The 19,591-nt window shown below is 38.4% G+C and overlaps 1 protein-coding gene across 13 annotated transcripts in view; it reads left to right on the plus strand.

Moving 5' to 3' along the window:
- The window catches only part of LOC104107909 (uncharacterized), an 87,053-nt gene that overhangs the window by 20,078 nt on the left and 47,384 nt on the right, over positions 1-19,591 (plus strand). For 11 of the 13 annotated variants that reach the window (XR_011410858.1, XM_009616834.4, XM_009616835.4 and 8 more), the window contains 5 exons: positions 2,199-2,262; positions 4,146-4,247; positions 5,197-5,385; positions 8,066-8,193; positions 17,558-17,705. Coding sequence is in view for 11 of the 13 variants with exons in the window: in XM_009616834.4 (XP_009615129.1) it covers positions 2,199-2,262; positions 4,146-4,247; positions 5,197-5,385; positions 8,066-8,193; positions 17,558-17,705 (631 nt within the window). In the remaining 2 variants the exon portion in view is untranslated. Of the gene's footprint in view, positions 1-2,198; positions 2,263-4,145; positions 4,248-5,196; positions 5,386-8,065; positions 8,194-17,557; positions 17,706-19,591 lie in introns of those variants that run through there. The other 2 variants (XM_018774728.3, XM_009616843.4) reach the window with 2 other exon arrangements.

Here is a 19,591-nt window from a genome sequence, read left to right on the forward strand (position 1 = left end):
AAAGACAAGATACAGTTGGAGTCTTGGACCATAAAAACCCGTGCTCAAAATATTTTGATTTTCGAGCACAGGTTTGTCGGTAAAAAAAATTAAATGGATTCAAGTAGAGTTTCACCATCATTATGGGAATGTACACGCGGTAGAAAAATTATGTCAATCCATTGAAATATGGTATGCTACAAGTGAATATTTTGCGACAAGAAATGAATACAAGTGAATATTTGCGACAAGAAATGAATCCTAATTTTAGGATGACTGACCCTTTTAATCCAGTTCATATAATGTCTTTCTCGGGAGCTAGAGGAAATGCGTCTCGGGTACATCAATTAGTAGGTATATTTTGGTGTTTTTCATAAGAAGTTTTAAAGTGGGTAGAGGATGGGGGTGTCTTTCATAAAGATACATATTTGTAGTTTCTCTACTTTTTGGTATACCACTTGTATAGGGGATATTTTTCCTCCCTTTATTCAGTGAAGTTATCTTTTACTTGATAAAAAAGGATGAAGTTTTGAAGTGGAAAATGGTAGAAAGGTAATAATTTTACGATATGCTCTTCAATGTAAAACTGGTGAATGGGAGATAACTTTTAGGAGGGATTACCTAGATTTGGAGATGGATAGTATGGTTCAGCTCCTCAGCAAACTGGAAGGGAGCAGACTGTATAAAATCCTACATACATCTGACTAGTAAATCTTTGGCTTTCAAAGATCATTGAAAAAGAGTGCCTAAGAAGGTGGCATAGGAGGGATTACCATGATTTGGAGATTGATAGTATGGTTCAGCTCCTCAGCAAATCTGGAAGGGAGCTAACTGTATAAAATTCTACCTACATCTGACAGCCCTACTACTCTTTGGCCGAAGATCATTGGAAAAGAGTGCCTAAGAAGGTGGCATATTTTACCATGATTTCAACTTTGAGATATATCTTTACATAACACAATTTAAGTGCTTGTTGTGTAAAAAGGAAAGGAAGCAGTTTTGATGCAGCTGTACCAATGTACAGCTTTAAATATACATGTTCATATTTTTTGGCGTTATGGAGTAACATGATAGATGTATATGGGTTGACATTTTTAGAGTTATTAGCTCACTATAGGATTTCAGGGAAATCTTTATATGGTCTTGGGCAATCCTCACCTCATGAGCTAGCTTTTGGGGTGTTGAGTTAGGCCCAAGGTACATTTCTTTATCATGGTATTAGAGCCACCCCACCCAATTCTTGTTTCACCCGATGTTGGACCCCCATCTTATATTGTCCACACTCCAGATGTCTAGTCCTGGGCTTCCGGGGGGAGGGGAGGGGTGTTGAGTCCAACATCGGCCATTAAAGGATAGGAAGGTCTCTTTATATGATCTTGGGCAATTCTCATCCATGAGCGAGCTTTTAGGGTTGAGTTAGGCCCAAGGTCCATTTCTTTATCATGTACATACTCAGTATTCTCTTGGTGCGCTTTATCTTGTGAAAGAATAAGAAAAGAGGGCACTTCTTTTTTCCAGTCCGGGAGCTGATGTAGTGCAGAGGGAGGAAAAAAGTTACTGTTGAATGTGTTACTGTTTATGCTGCACTCTGATCTTTAGCTACTTTCTTTTACTTGGTAATTTTAGAGTCTTATTATTGCTGTTATCTGATTAGTTTCTTAGTTCTTAGGGTTTGTTCCTAGTTGTTTTGACTTCTCTTATTTTGTTTTAATAAGCTTTTGATTGAGAAAATTGGGGATCTTACCTTGTTTAGGGCTATAGCTCTAGATTCTTCTCTTATGGATACAATTAAGGAGCATGCAACCTTTATTATTGAAGATATTTTGCTTTTAGGCTTTCATGTTTTTTCCTCAATAAGCATTAGGTTAGCTTAAAAGGATTTTCCATGATTTCCCTTTAAAGAGCTAGTTGCTTTGAAGTGATTTGGAGTAAAACTGCTTCCTGCCACGCCTTTGCTTCATCAATATAGCAGTCCCATTTACTAATGTAGTGTGCCGACTATAAAGAAAATGGATTGGCCCTAACTCAACCCAAAAGTTAGATCATGAAATGAGAATTGTCTTAAATCATACAAGAAGACAACAACTCATTCCCTTACTAACGTAGGACACTCGACACCAATTATTCATAAATGATGAGACATTTGGCTTTTCCCTTTTAACCATATGTTAAAATTTGATACAGTTTTGGAAGTAATTGTACTTAATTTTTCATGCTAGAAATCGCCGCCGGAAGTATGTGAACTTGTACAAGATAAAACTGAAATGCCTTCGACAAGATCAGGTTAGTGACTTCCAATCTAGTTGCCTATCAGTTTCTTTTTTGTTTTTTCTCTTTTGATATACCCGTGCTATGCTAATTCCTTTAATGTTTAAATTTCTCCCATTAAAGGGGAAATTCATTAGGAGAGAGATTAAGAAATCCAGAGAATTCTATGAGTGAAAAGAGTTGAAGAACAAGGAATATCTCATATACTCCCATGGAAATGTGCCAAAATAATTGTATGTCTGATTGCTTTTGTGGTGTTTGTATCCCACATATTCCATGTTCTGCATTTTCAGCCTTTTGTGAATGCATTTGCACTTCTTCATCACGATAAAAACTGGCATTGTTTTTCCTGCAATTATAGACCAACACCTGACATAAAAATCTCATTCTTCTACTATTCAGGATTAACATGAGCTTAGCTGTGAACCTTGTGTCCCCTAATGAAACGAATAATACAACAATACTTGAGAATGTCTGGAAAAAGGATACTGGAGAAAATTTTCAAGATGGGAAATGTATCTTAACTCTCTCATGGCGACGAGGAAACGGTTAGCATGGACCCAGAATGCTCTCCTGGATCCTCCATACTAAGTAGGCGTTTGGCCATAAGTTTTGGAAGTTTTTATTTTCAAAAACAAGAGTACAAGTATCCCGATTAAATTCACCATCGAACACTAAATCCTCTTTAGACCGATATGCAAGTACCGTAGGACTAGTGACCGAGTATTAGGGAAAGATCTCCCTTCCATTTATTCACCTTAGTCAATATTCTATCAACTTTCACATTAATGAAAATCCGATGATCAATAGAGTTTCTTCTGATCAGGTCAACCTTTATGCAGACAACTTAGCTTCCATCGAGCTCACCCAACAATCAAAGGCATGTAACTGGAAAATGAATTCTTCTCTCAGTCCCCTCCTTTCAAATAAAAAAGAGCACTTCTTTGCCAACACACGTCTGGTGACATTCGTTTCGAGAGATAAAGACTAAGCAGCTACCTCCCTATACGATCTTGTTGACCTCCCTATATGATCTTGTTGAATCCATACAATAAAAATACGATAATTTGATTGGATATGTTTCACTTTGAATATAAGCTGTCATTTCCGGTAAACGGATCATGTTGGAAATGGTGGTCTATCTTTAAATCCTCTTTGTTATTACTTGCTCTTAGTTGATAGAAGCTAGAGAAGTGGGGAAGCATCTCTATCTAGAATCTAGCCATTGCTATCTTGTCCATGAATTAGAAATTAAAAATTGCATCTTTACATCTAAATCAATATTAAAATGGTTTTTAACTTGATTATATGGTATTACTTTGCATACCTGAGCTAATTATAATTTGCCTTTCCAAAACATTTCCATATAAATGCTGTTTTTACATTGCATCATTTCTTGTAATTTTTCATCTTTTACACCACCGACTTTACTAAAATGAATGTTAATGTGATGTACAATTGGAACTTGAACGGTGAGCAAGTTTTGCAAAAAAATCGCTTCTTTTTTGGTTCTGAATGAACTTGGAGAATTACGGTTCTACGGCGAAACCATGGATTTTGAGTTTACACTCTTTTCCTTTGAAAACAAGGCAAGAGAGTAAGATCATTTGAACCTACTTTTATAAACCTCTTGAAGAAATCTATTACAGCAGGTGTGAAGACAACCGGTCTACGCTGAATACCTAATGACTTTTCAATTTTGGCACAAAGTTTTAGGGGCAGACAGTGTAAACCTGAGAATAATCTTTTCTTTTTCCCCCACTTGTCTCTTCTGGTGCCACTTCATGGTTATAGATTGTTTTGGAAATACTGAAAAATTCTTCTGTTCTGGGATGCCCATTGCACAGTTTCATTGAACTTGAATTTTGATCACTGTTCGTCTTTACTTTGTATCTCAGGTGATTGATGTGGATGTTCTTCATATGCTTGAGGAAATAGAGAAAAAATCTGAAGTAGATGACATCCTAAATTACAGGTCTGTTGCTGAACGTGAGTTACAGGTATGTATGCAGTTGAAAGAACTAGTCATTATTGCCAAAACTGTGTTGCATTGCAATTCCTTCCACAATTAAAAGAATATATTAGCTGATATGATTATAATTAATTGGTGCATAAATGCTTCACTGGAGATCTTGATCATTGAATGTATGCATGGTATGAACAAAAAACAACCAAGTCACATTTTTATTTTTTTTTTATTTTTTTTTGAAAAATGGTGACAGAATCAACCTTCACACTTTAATGTTCTTTTTCTTTTTCTTTTTTTTGGGGGGGGGGGTCTGAAATATATGGGTTCATCATTCTTTTTGCTTCTGGCATCCTCCTCCCTCCCTCCCCCCCCCCAAAACCCCCTTTTCTTTGGGTGTTCTGACATAATCTATCTATTAGTAGTACATTTTTTTCTTCTGGGGTTTTTTGGGGGGGTGGTGGGGGAGGTCTGCAGCTTTTTTTATCAATTCTTTTGCATTTCTATTCTTCTTTTTCGTGAAATAATAACTCCCGTATATACACACATGCCACTATGTGGGATTATTCTGGGTATGTTGTTGTATACACACATGCGCATACACACATAGATATATAAAAAGTTTTGTTGTTGGGCTACACTGTTTTCTTTATATGGCAATAGAATTAACCGAGTCACTTTGATATCCTACTTTTTCTTTTCTTTTCTTTTTTTTTGGGGGGGAAGAGGGGGGGGGGGGGAGCAGCTTGGCTTTTTAACTCTCTTTGCATTGCTATTATTTTTCCCCAGTGTTTTGACAATTACAATCTATTAGCAGTACAATCTTTTTTTGGGTGGGGGAGGGGGTGGTTTCAGCAATTTTTTTTTTTTTAAATAACTCTCTTGGCATTGCTATTCTACTTTTTTCGTGAACAGAAACTCCCTTATATACGTATAAGCGCACACACATAAATATAATTTTTTTTTTGTTGCTGGGTCTACAGGATATGTTGCTGAATTCATCTTCTAGTGATGTAAGCAACAGTGTCAATACTGTTAAACCTCTGGAAGATGAGCATCTACCCAACAAGCCTCGTGGATGGTTGAATTGGCTATCACGCGGCATGCTTGGGGCTGGAGGAACTGATGATTCTAGCCAATTTTCTGGTGTTATTTCAGATGATGTGGTCAAGGTGTGCCTTAATGGTTCCCCTTTCCTTTACTTCCATGTATCTGCATTGCATATAATAAAATTTATTTTTATTAAATTGATTAGTAATGAAAGGTAAATTATATTTGTTTCACAAGTTGAAGAAACAGAAATATGTTTATCGCATTCATGAAACAGAAAACGGGAGCAGCAATTTTTGATTTTCATTTTTTTGGGTTGACGAATGTGTGGAATTCGAAGAAGTGGTAGTAGAGTGTAGGAGTGGAGGTACAATCACACTTTGAGAGAAAAGAGATTGTAAATGTGAGGAGGTTCACAAAGGGGAGTTTGGTGGGTTTTATCCAGAGTTTATGGCCTAAAATGGAGAAAAGGGGATGGCCTATGACATAAGCTAGACGCTATATGGAGATTATTGGGAGGACTATGAGTAGTTTGTCCGGATTTTAGTATTACCAAACACATTAATGAAATGATTCTTAGTGCCGGATCCGTTAATTACATGAAGGAGTTCACTGATTTTAGACAAGAGAAGGAATGGTGGACCCCCCTCCATTGGCGGAGATTCACTTGCGCGAAGGATAACAATTCAAATATTGCATCAAGGAACTACAGATTCTTGTACTCGTCAAAGTGGGATAATAACATCAAATTCATCATACTATCAATATTCCCCAAGATCTTATATGATCGTTGTCCAGTATTACTATAATGTGGACAACAGGAAAGAGGCAGCTCTTACCTCAAATTCGAGAACATAATCTAGTGAAGCAGTGATAGGACTCTTACCACATCAATGGCATACCTAATTTCATTTTAGCTAGAAAGTTGACAATGTTGAAAAAGAACTTAAAAGAATGGAAATAACAAGATTGGAATTTAATAGAATGGAAGTAAGTAGAGAATTAACAAAAGAAGAATTATCTTAAAGAATATAGCTAAGCCATGGGTTATGCAAGGTGGAAAAAATGTAAAGAAATTTCTTGGAGGCAAAAATTAAGGTGTTTGCGGCTAAGATACGGTTTAGAAGATGCCCAATATTCACAGAAAATACACAACCCCATTGGCAAACATAAATCTTTAGGCAGGACATGGAAGACACCCTTGTAGTCAAAGAGCACATCCTGCATTTTTTTTTTCTGAATCTGTATAAGGAGCCCGAGACATGGAGACCAACTTTAAACGTTTCAAATCTTCCATGGATATCAGAAGAGGAAAGTTTTTGGGTCTAAAGACCTTTTATTGAAGAAGAGGCAGCTGAGATACTTAAATCATGTGCAGGTGTAAGGCACCTGGAGTGGATAGCTTCTCCGTGGCCTTTTACCAAGGAAGAATAGACAAACTGGATATATTTCTGCATATTTACTGTTGAATTCTCTATAATCATAAATGGCTCAAGAGAAGGTTTGCTTCTAGCATAGAGAGGATTGAGATAGGGAGATCCTTTATCTAATTATCTCCTACCAGATAGACCGGGCGACGTACTGAAATATGTAACATATGGAAAGTGGTTAATGTGCTTTAAAGCAGGCAATGGTAACTTGTATGTTTCATCAATCTCACATTTTACGTATGCGGATGACACACTGATTCTATGTCAGGCTGACGAGAACCAACTCATGCATTTAAAATTGATTTCGCAGTTGTTGGGGCTCTTTCTAGACTCAATATAAACTTTGCAAAGAGCAACATCTTTGCAGTCAATAAGGTACAACGATGCAAAGGTTGGCTGAGACGTCAGGCTGTAGGATCGATATTTTGCTAGCAAACTATCTTGGTTGCTAACTGGGAGCAAGGTAAAAGTCAAATGGAATCTGGCAAATCATCCTGGACAACTGTGAAAAGAGGTTACCCAACTGGAAAAGACAGTACCTATCTTTGGTGGCAAATTGGTGTTGATCAATAGCATTTTAGACTGACTTCCAATTTACACCATGTCAATAATTCCAATTCCAAAGAAAATGGACAAACACTGGACATACAAGAAATGACTCCTTTAGAGAGGTAACAGAGGAATGAGACAATTTCATCTGTATACATGGAACATTGTTACAAGAAACATGGTGCATAGGGAGATGGAAGTCAGGGACTTGAGAGCACACAACAGAAGTTTATTTCTCAAGTGACATTGGAGATTTGATTTACATGCAATAGCCCTCTGAAAAACAGTTGTTACTACAAAATATGGAATTGGAAATAGGTGGTGCACGAACTCTAGTTTTGGAATTCAGGGGAACAACTTATCAGGGCAGATAAACTTTGGAAATTTTAGATATAAAAATCAAGATGAATGTTGGTGATTGCAACAAATCCTCCTCTGAGCATGAATGAAGATTGGGGCAATCACCCCTCAAAGAACAATTTCCAGATTTCTACAGCTTCTCACATGACTCTCTTACAACCGTAGGTCAATGCATCTTCGTTTGTCCAATTTTATATGATCGAGGATGCAAATTAACATCCACATTTCTAAGTAAAATACTAATGGATATTCCAAATACAAAATATTCCAGATTTCTACAGCTTCTCACAATCTGCATGATCGTCCATCCAACTTAAGAGCCGCATTTCTAAGTAGAACACAAATGGATGTTTCAAATAGAAAAACTTGGATAACATCTGTTGTTGGCATTTATGTTAGTTATGCTATAGTTAATAATGCATTTTTATTTATTATTAACATTGTTGACATTCTGTACTAACAGGATATATATGAAGCGACAAAGTTCCAGCCTGTGCTGCCACCAAATGATGATGCTCCTGCAGACAATAAAATCTATTTCTCTTCATTGAAGTTCAGCATTAAACAAATTTCTGCTACTATACGGAGCATGTATGGTGGCATGTCCCTATCTTTAGGACAAACTTATGTGACACCGAATTCGAAATTTTTCCTTTTCTGGTCATTAGGGTTCAAAATTTAAGTTGCTTCTGATTTTGAATCTATACTCAAGTTTTCTATATCCTTTCTCCTAACCGATTCCTTTTTCCTATATTTTTTAAAGATTTAGCTTCCCTCAAAAGCCGAACTTGGTGACCTACTTTAAATTGGAATAGACAAGCAATGAAGAAAGTTTATCAATCTGCTTTCGTTTTAGATACCAGCTTGTTCTAGACACCTATAGCTTTGTGCTTGAAGTGTTGCCATAATCTCACAGATAGTTCACGTAAGAGGCTAATTGGGCTGAAGTTCCTTGCTTCATTTGTGTCACGACCCAAACCGATGGGCCGCGACGGGCACCCGGTACCTTACTCAACCGAGTACCAACATAACGTATCTTTTCGTATCATACTATCATAGATAACTGAGCCGGAGAGGCTGCCGTGAGATAGGTAGAATACAACATGTAATGCCAACTTATACATAAGACATATGGGCCTCTAAGACCAAAATAACCACTCGTACACTGAACATAGGCCGACAAGGCCATACAATCTTTTATGTACATGACATCTGTCTACAAGCCTCTAAGAATACATAATTGTCATAAAGGTCGGGACAAAGCCTTGCCATACCAAACAATACACATCTAAATCATACTGACCAAACAAGCAACTCCGGAGCAAATGGAGTGCACCAACATCTTACGCTGAGCTGATCGCCTACTTGGAGGACTCTCGACCTGTCTATCGAGACCTGCGGGCATGAAACGCAGCGTCCCCAGGCAAAAGGGATGTCAGTACAAATAATGTACCGAGTATGTAAGGAATGAAAATCAGTAAATAATAGACATGAGAGAAACATGGAGTAAAATACTCGACATGTAAGTCTGAATAGCTTTGTGAATCATTTAATATTATAATGCCATGCATATGCGTATAAATGTCATACCATGCATAGGTATATGCGTTCATAACATCATCAAGCCTTTGAGGGCATCCCATCATATCATCTCGGCCACTGTGGGAAAATCATCAACGTATACCAGCTGATCAGGTGGTGGTGCGTATATAACGCCGTAACCTTTTCCCATATCCCATATACATATAATATATGCGTATATAACGCCATCTGGTCATGGGTCAATGTATATGTATAAATGCATGAAATGCATAAGAAATACGTTAATAAGATTTCTCGGAATGTCATAAAAATAATATGCCTGTCGGATAAATTTTATCAAATATGTATTTTTCTGAGACCCATGAACAGAAGATATAATAATAATTCACATGGGGAATCAAGAATATAGACACCCATAATATTTCTATGAATAGTCATTTATGGAAATTGTGCATTTGCTCGTTTTGTTCGTGTCGTATAGATCTTGCCAAAAAGAAAGAAGGGATAGCCTTAACATACCTGAACCCATTCGCTTAGAATTTGCAATTTACGCTTTACAGAATCAACAACCAACATTATCTAATTTTGGTATGGAATTGTTCTGCCCTTTGAAGAACTCACGTTTATGAAGAACTCACGTTCTTAAGACTTAAATGGGCTCTCTGTCCTTAGATGAATATGTGACTAATGACTCATGTTCCTAAGACTTAAAATGGATCTCTTTCATTAAATGAATAATGTGACTCACGTTATAAGACTTGCCAAATTCTCACATCTCTTAATCTTGCCACATATATTAATGACTTAAGAGTCATACATGGGGATTGGGGGTGCTGCCACGTGGGGGGAGGGTTAGTCTTATCCAACCATTCCTTAATTAAATAGTTAATCTCCCATTAACCAATTATCCACATAATTAAGAATTATCCCAAATTACTTAAAATACTACTTATTTTTAACACACCTTATACACCTTACTATCATGGCCATGTAGTACCTTGTATGACACTAGTCCATAAATACCGGGTATTATAGCTCGGACCGTATTTTATCTCAAAATGTCACACTTTGACAAAATTCATTTTCTTCGATTTGCTTACCCTCTCACATTCACGAATTTACTCATCACTTGTTTGAAATAGCATAATGCTTATAATCTCAAGATAATCTCATTCCCGAACTTATGTCGATTAACTTACGACGAAACTTTAACGTACGAAAATGCGGGATGTAACATCACATTTTTCGAGCTTCCATCAATTTACTTATGGCGTATTTTCACGTACGAAAACATGGGGTGTAACATTATTCCCCCCTTTGGAACATTATTCCCCCCTTGGAACATTCGACCTCGAATGTTGACGGATGCATTTATCATTTTCATAGTTTATGTCATCCGAATACTTTATTACTCCCCTTGTTATTTAGACGACTGTTCTGTGAATAATTCCAAAGGCCAGGGCATTCCCCCCTTTAGGCCTCTTTCTCACACCACGGTCTGTGGTCGGAATTATTCCAATCTCGTTACTCTTGCTACCTTCTGCCATGCAGCCTGTAGGACTTTTTCCTTGCATGTGCTCCTATGCGACACTTCCCTTCAGCTTTTAGCCAATCTTTAGGCCTCACTTTGGGAACATGTACAGAACTTGATAAGATGTCCCTCTGGGCATCTATAGGTGTATTGAAGTTCTTCGGTCGGTACTTTGTCGTACTTACGAATATTGCCATATCTCATTTCGTACTTTGTAACTTTTATCCATCCATTGTTGATTTACCTCAATGTTGATCTACAATCTACCACTGATATCTTGAAATTTCTTACGTAAAACATTGCCGCTAGGGCTTACGTTGCATCGAGGGATATTCGAAGTGATTTTCTTGATCCACTTAGCGGCGATACTGTACTTCAATAACCGTACTTTCTAGCATCCCAATGTGACTCACTTATGTGGGTATTTTAATCCTGTACAATTCATGAAATCCCTTCAAATCATCACTCAATCGAAGGTCCAAACGTCATCCTTTATCTATCACAATCACACCCTTATTCTACTATCAGGGCAGCATTTCATCTCTTTTAAATTCTACTAGTCTTAGACTCCTTTGAGTTTTGTTCAGGCTATGCTGAGCTTTTTATAACTTTAAACCATCAGCTCTCTTGTTTTCATGGGCTTAATCCTGAGGACTTATCCTTTCTCGTCACCTTCTCACTCGCCCTTTCTTATCCTTATTCTTGTCTTCCTAAAACCTTGTCGCTTTATCATACTTTAGCTTGCGACCTATACATATTCGTTTATACTACTCGCAACCTTCCTTCAACTTGCTTGCACCACAGATTTCCTTGCGTTATTCTGGAACATCAAGCGAGACATCGCATCGTCTCTAACTCTTCTTCACTCTCTTAACTAGACTTCTCGATACCTAGAAACCATAGGCCGGAAGGTATGCCACTGAAGACGCTGCTATCATTCCTGAATACTGAATCCCAGCGACTCTAGCCTTCTATCTGAATTATGGACTATTCACAACCTTCCTTTACCGTACTTGCCTTAAAATCTCGCATCACATCTTTTATCTCTTTCATAACCTTCCTTCCAAATAGGTATAATTCACATCCACAACTTGAAGCTCTATTATAATACTTGCACTTTTGGTGCATACCCAATCCGGTGAGAGCTTCATATTGACTTCTTACGAGGCTGGTACTCTTCTGACTGGCTTTATCATAGAGCCGTTATGGAATATGGCTATTGTACTATCTCTCTTGTACCTCTGATATTTAAGAGTGATCCTGCAATGTTCTCAACCGCGAGGTCTATAATTTTTTGGGTCCAATAATCAGACTCCTGATTTACTTAGTTGATGTAACTCTTTAGTTTCCTCTTCCTTCTGATCATCCTTCATGTAGGCTTAAGCTATCTTCCGATATGCGGCTCCTGGTATTAGTTATTACTTTAGCCTTTCATGGGCACTATGGAATATCCATGACACAATCTTCTAACAAATCAATCCTTTGTTTATGCCCTGGGCTCAATTCTTTCTTTTAACTTATACCGGAGTATTCTACGGCTGTATGATTGTCAACATATATACTGCATGGATAATACTCCGAAACCTTAAGTGCGTTCATAACGTAACTAACTCTGGATCATTGATCGAATGATTCCTTCCGTTCCTTCTCAGCTTCCTTTAAACATAAGCTATTACTTTTCCCGATCTTTCTGCCTCCTTGTTGCGTGCATACTTAGCTTATCTTAGTTCCCATGCATGCCGGAATTCCATACCACTCATATGATCTTGAATATCACTTATGATTTTACTTCCCATTTATTAGCCACGGTAGGTGCCACTTTCTTATGGAGTACATAAAATGTCGTTGTGAGACTGTTGTTATAAGACCATTCCTTCTTAAGGTCACTGAGCTTAGGTTGGAGCCTTCTTCCTTATTTTCTTAGCAAATCTTTTGTTGTAGTACTTAGGGATACCTTCTGGCCCTAGTAAAGTTGCGAGCTTATTACATCGTATACCCAATGGAATTCTTGATGTTCGTACTCACCTATAAAATTCCTTAGTTACTTACCTCCACACTTATGTGCTTGTATGGTTGCTCCTGAACTGAAGTTTTGACTGTCTTCCCATAACACTCATACGGTATCTTTAACTATCCCAACTCTTATCTGAATATTTCTCAAGGTCGCGATGCCATATCTGCGAGACTGAATTCCCCATGTTGGGGTTCACTCTGTTTATCTTGCACGATCTATTGATTTATCTGTATCCTCTTTTCTAGCCATAACTAGGTTCTTCCTGAATCAACTACTAACTAATCGTTGGCCCATTCTTATCTCAATATTCCATGTAACCTTTCTTGGGTTATTTCCTTTGTCTTAACTTAGGTCTCGTACTGGCTCCTTATCTATTAATAACATCTCGGGTAGGAACCCTTACTTCCTCTCCTTGACGTCGTGCTTGCATAATGTTCTGGAATCATAGCATGTCTGTAGGATTTGAATGAGTGCAATCTTATCCCTTTCTTATTTTTTGTCGCATTCTTCCTTTACCATTCCATAGTTACTAGAACCACTTAATTATGACTTAATGCCACATCACACCATATTCCCCCTTTAGGGGAGTACTAAGAATTGGAGCTACGACGATTTACGTATAGATGTTTTACCTTATCATCTGTGGCATCTTTTCACATTATCGATGATCCTTACTCTCCTCGCGGTAATCCTTTTGTACCAAGGATAACGAAATTCCTCACTCGCGAGGGTGACACTTAGTGTAACTGGCACATGCAGTCCCTTAAGCTTAACTTTGCTCACCTTGCTTGCTTTAGGGAAGCGTCTTCCTGAATGACCTTTAAAGGGTATTCTTCTGTCCTCCATTCTATTATCGTCGGGACGCAATCTCTGAAATTCTCATGATGCCGACTATTACAAAGTCCATAGTTCATGTTTAGTTTATCTTGGTTCATCAGTCCATGCTGATTTCTTATTACTCTAGGGTCTAACTTTTCCTTTTGGTAATCACGTTGGAGTCACGAACCTATTTCTCGAAATGAGGATATGACTTTATGGCCTATACTCTTTTGTTGTCTCAAGACCTGTCACCTCTCGTATCCTTCACTTGACTATAGACTCTGTAATACTGTCATCTTTTTGATCTACCGTTGTCATCCATGTATCACATCTTACTCATAATGCTTCATTAACTCTCTTCTTATTTCCCTGCCAACATCTCTGTCTATCACTTTTTTCTGAAAACTCGAACAAGACATTCTTTTGCTTTTTAGCTCCCCTTACTCCATCTACTGGCTCTTCGGGTTGCCTAACATTCTTTCTCTACTAGGGACGGGAGACACACTAAGGTAATATTTATCCCTTCAAGGCTTCCAGTGCCTATCTTCTGATTTTTTTTTTCATTCTAATATTCACATCTAATTGTAATATTCTAGAGTGCACCATCTAGGTGCCTCACAAGGAGATCTATTAGCACCTTTGTAATATCCTTCGGAAATGTCAACTAACACAAACAATCCATTTATCATTTTTGGTTACTCTAACCCCAGCCGGATCCTAATATCTAATCCTTTTCTTAAACTACACATGTTAGCCCCCAATAGGGTATAACTGAGATGGGTGTGGCCAATTCTACATACATCTGTTACTGTTGAAGGTAAGTCACAATGCTTATATTTTTCTGCCGGAGTTGAAAATACTGATAATCTTCATTAACCGGGTACCTCGTACCCTTCTCATCTTGCTCCTTTTACTTGTTGAAACTTGTATCTGTCTTCTGAATCTCTCATTGCCTTTTACCATAGAGGTGGATAGATATTCTTGCCTTAAGGTTCCTTATCAAGAAGCTTACACGTAAGATACACACATGTTGTGCTGAATACCTCACATTTATCCATCATAGGAATGATGCAAACTCGAGTTCCTCTAACTCAACTCTTCCACAGCTATATCTCTTACCAACCATCTTTCTGGATGTAGGTATTGTCGTATTATGAATAAGATAGAGTTTAGGAAATTGAGTTCTTACAACTGAGCTCTACCACACGATCTAGAGTAAGAAGAAAAAGTGACAGTCCTAAATGCCCTGTAGCTTCCTGCTTATAAGTGTGGTGCACAACACACCCATAAACAAGACTCTACTAGACACGGCTTGTAGACTCCCTAGGACAGAACTGCTCTGATACCACTTTTGTCACGACCCAAACCGATGGGCCGCGACGGGCACCCGGTACCTTACTCAGTTGAGTACCAACATAACGTATCTTTTCGTATCATACTATCATAGATAACTGAGCCGGAGAGGCTGCCGTGAGATATGTAGAATACAACATGTAATACCAACTTATACATAAGACATATGGGCCTCTAAGACCAAAATAACCACTCGTACACTGAACATAGGCCGACAAGGCCATATAATCTTTTACGTACATGATATCTGTCTACAGGCCTCTAAGAATACATAATTGTCATAAAGGTCAGGACAGAGCTCCGCCATACCAAATAATACACATCTAAATCATACTGACCAAACAAGCAACTCCGGAGAAAATGGAGTGCACCAATATCTTCCGCTGAGCTGATCGCCTACTTGGAGGACTCTCGACCTGTCTATCGAGACCTGCGGGCATGAATCACAACGTCCCCAGGCAAAAGAGACGTCAGTACAAATAATGTACCGAGTATGTAAGGAATGAAAATCAGTAAATAATAGACATGAGAGAAACATGGAGTAAAATACTCGACATGTAAGTCTGAATAACTTTGTGAATCATTTAATATTATAATGCCATGCATATGTGTATAAATGTCATACCATGCATAGGTATATGCGTGCATAACATCATCAAGCCTCCGAGGACATTCCATGATGAATATATGACTAATGACTCTCTGCTCTTAAGACTTAAATGGGCTCTCTGTCCTTAGATGAATATGTGACTAATGACTCATGTTCCTAAGACTTAAAAATGGATCTCTTTCATTAAATGAATAATGTGACTCACGTTATATAAGACTTGCCAAATTCTCACATCTCTTAATCTTGCCACATATATTAATGACTTAAGAGTCATACATGGGGATTGGGGGTGCTGCCACGTGGGGGGAGGGTTAGTCTTATCCAACCATTCCTTAATTAAATAGTTAATCTCCCATTAACCAATTATCCACATAATTAAGAATTATCCCAAATTACTTAAAATACTACTTATTTTTAACACACCTTACTATCATGGCCATGTAGTACCTTGTATGGCACTAGTCCATAAATACCGGGTATTATAGCTCGGACCGTATTTTATCTCAAAATGTCACACTTTGACAAAATTCATTTTCTTCGATTTGCTTACCCTCTCACATTCACGAATTTACTCATCACTTGTTTGAAATAGCATAATGCTTATAATCTCAAGATAATCTCATTCCCGAACTTATGTCGATTAACTTACGACGAAACTTTAACGTACGAAAATGCGGGATGTAACATCACATTTTTCGAGCTTCCATCAATTTACTTATGGCGTATTTTCACGTACGAAAACATGGGGTGTAACAATTTGCCACCTCTTCCTTCTGATCATAGCAAACTTTCATATGAAGCTGATTTCTGAAATCTTACTTTGCCACCTCTTTTTTTTATGCCACCTCAAAGCAACAAAGAGGTATTGAAGGTCTTTTCATAAGAATGGTGAGTTAGTAGGTAATAGCTTGACGCAGGTGTTTTTTAACCACGTGCCACCGCCTTCCGAGAAAAGTCCATGTTGAAACCATGTGGCATAGTGCTTTGACACCACCAGAGCTACACATCATCTATTTCTAATCAGCCTCTTGATATTCTTCGATGAAATTGGATTCTGCAATTTATTATCTTTTGCTCCAGTTATTATCTTTATCAGAAAGAATTCTGTAAAAGCCCAAAATTGTTTCCTCAATTTGGTCCTTTCCATGAGCTTCTATTCCACTGATGGTGATCTTTTAGAGAAGTTATCTCTATTTCTTACTTCTGTATTTGATGGAACAAGAAGTTTGTATTGGTATTTCCTTTAAGCCAGATTACTCTAGATTCTTCTCCATCTAATTTTTTGGGATATTGCTGTAACTGCAAGTATCTGTCTTTGGATTCTCGTGTTTCAAAAAATTTTCTTTATTTAACACCTCAATTTATACCTTGTTATCAAGTCCCCCCAATTCCTCTATCAGCTTGCCTAATTTCACCCTGACCTCCCATAACCTCTGCTTCTTTTTCTAGATCTCTTAATTTAAGTTTCCTTTTTAATTGCTTTGCTATTGTTTGTCTTATTTTACTTTTGTTTGCCCCAGCAGAATCTCCTTTGCTCTTAGCTCATATGGAGCATCCCATTAGTTTTTTTTTTCTTTTTATGCTCGATGAGCATAAGTTTCTTTTTATTTATTTATTAATTTCTCGTGTTTCAAAGATTTTTCTTCATTTAGCACCTCAATTTCTACTTTGTTATCAAGTACCCCCAATTGCTCTATCAGCTTGCCTATTTCCACCTCAACTTCCTATAACCTCTGCGGTTCTTTTTTCAAGATCTCTTTAAGTTTTGTCCTGTTTAATTTCTTTCTTATTGTTTTTGTCTTGTTTTACTTTTCATTTGCCGCAGAAGAGTCTCCTTTACTCTTAGCTCATATGCAGCATCACTTTATATTTTTAAAAATTTCTGGGAGAATATATCAGTTTGAGCTGCACAGATTGTAGATATGCATGTGATGTCTTTGGTTTTATTGAACAACGTCAAAGACTATTCATACATATACTATATGCGTGTTTATGTCTTTCATGATCCTTGGGCTGATACCTAATTTATGTTTATTGTTTTATATTAAGGTGAACTTACAAGTTGCTATTCTGCCTTATCTTCTAGGAAGCTGGGTTATGCCATTGCCAACATGGTACTTAAGGGGATTTTTGTTGGGTGTGAGACTTGGGAAGAGGGTGCTGTTATCATTGCTGAAATAAACTCGGCTGAGATGCTCAATCCATTCAACAAACAAGTCGTTTTACGAACAAGGGTTAGTCTCTATTAAGGAATTTAGTATTCTAAGTGGCATGTCCAGATTCACATCAAGAAGATTACTATCTTGATAACAATTTAAATGTTTTCTTTCTGATACTTTCTTAGTGCTCCGTTTTTGGCTTTGGCTCATAAATTTAGAACAACTTATCAACTAGGTGGTTAGTTAGTTGCTGCTATGCTGGTGTCACGACCCAAGTCCGGGGCACGTATTGTCCGCTTTGGCCCAATAAACCTCACAGATTTATCCCTGGACTACGCCATTCTCGAGCCCCAAGAGCGCCCGTACCATGTGAACTTGTGTTGTGCCTTATAAGCTCTTCACTTTCCTTGTTCATTCTGATGTTGAATTCGCCTAAAGTGACATGTGCACCCCTTTTTCAGAAGCTTGCCAACCTAGAAGCTTGCCCGTCCTGCTTGACCTCCCCTCGTCAGTCCGCCCTGCATCATAAGTGTCACATTCACCCCCCTTGGGACTCAGCATCCTCGTTGAGGTTTGCCCCACCATCGTACTGTGAGAGATTCAACTTAGATACCGGTATATATTTGTCACGACTTAGGTCCATGGCATGTATTGTCCGCTTTGGTCCAATAGACCTCATAGATTTGTCCCTAGGCGTACGCCATCATCGAGTCCTAAAAATGCGCGTACCATGTGAACTTATGTTGTGCCTTATAAAGCTCTTCACTTTCCTCTCCCATTCCGATGTGAGATCACTTAAGGTGACATGTGCTCACCTTCTTCAGAAGCTTGCCAGCCTAGAAGCCTGCCAGCCTTGCTTGATCCGCCCTCATCAGCCTGCCCTCCATCATATGCATCATAGTTGGATTATATTTGTGCACACACATTTATTTTCTATTTGACTTGCATATTATTTTGACCTAATGAAAAGATTTTGGCTGGTAACAATAAACTACTAAAGCATTGAAGAAGCCGAGAACAATCGATTCCTTTCAAAATCCTAACCTCAAAGTCTTATGCATTTATTTCAATTCTTAAGTTATTGAACTAGTTATCTCGAGATACTTTGTATCTGGATATGTGAGCGTAGTGGATGCTTGGGTAGTGTATCCTAGCTTTATTGGGGAGCAGACACATTGATACAGTTGTGAGATACAAGATATGAAATCAAGAGAATGTGTTTTGCGCATAAGTGCTTCTATAGATACATTATACATACAATTTATTCTTTTATAAAATATGATGTAGGTAGGAAAAAACACTGTAGCTCCGAAAGCACTGTAGCACACAGACATACTAACCCACCCCTTCACCACCACCATGAACCATGAATCCTAGGATTCCACCACCACCATCCGAGAGCCAACCCTTCCGCGACTCTACCCCAGAAAGAATCGCCGGGATCTGACACCCCACGCGCCGTCACGCGCGACAGATCTCCGACGACCCCTAGCCCACGCGCCGGCGCGTGACGCCTTTTCAGGCAAGATCCCGACTTTTTTCCTTCGGACAGCCTCTTCGATGGGCTATTCCGACCTCACCCATCCATCAACCTCCAACTTCCGACCACTTTTGCTATTTTCCGGCGACAAGTGTCTTTTTCCGGCCAGATTTCACTCCCTCTCACTTTCCCTTCTTCAATCAGTCACCTTGCGATGCTCTTGGTTTAGCTATGACGGACTCTACAGAGAGAAGCTCCTACTTCTCCTTAGAATCTAGAAAATTAGAAAACATGTCTTTTAGCAAAACTGCATCTTGGCCAGCCCTCGAACTTGGGGGAAGATGCCAGCGAAAGCTTGACGTAGGACAGGAGCCACACTTCTCGCTGTCTGAGGAGCACACTTTCAGGCGCAAAGGTTTCTTGGACTCTTGTTTGATTGGCTCTTTCTCCAAATGGGTTGGTTCCCCAGAAGCTGTTAGGA

The sequence above is a fragment of the Nicotiana tomentosiformis genome, chromosome 9 (genome assembly GCF_000390325.3).
Source record: "Nicotiana tomentosiformis chromosome 9, ASM39032v3, whole genome shotgun sequence".
NCBI lineage: Eukaryota > Viridiplantae > Streptophyta > Magnoliopsida > Solanales > Solanaceae > Nicotiana > Nicotiana tomentosiformis.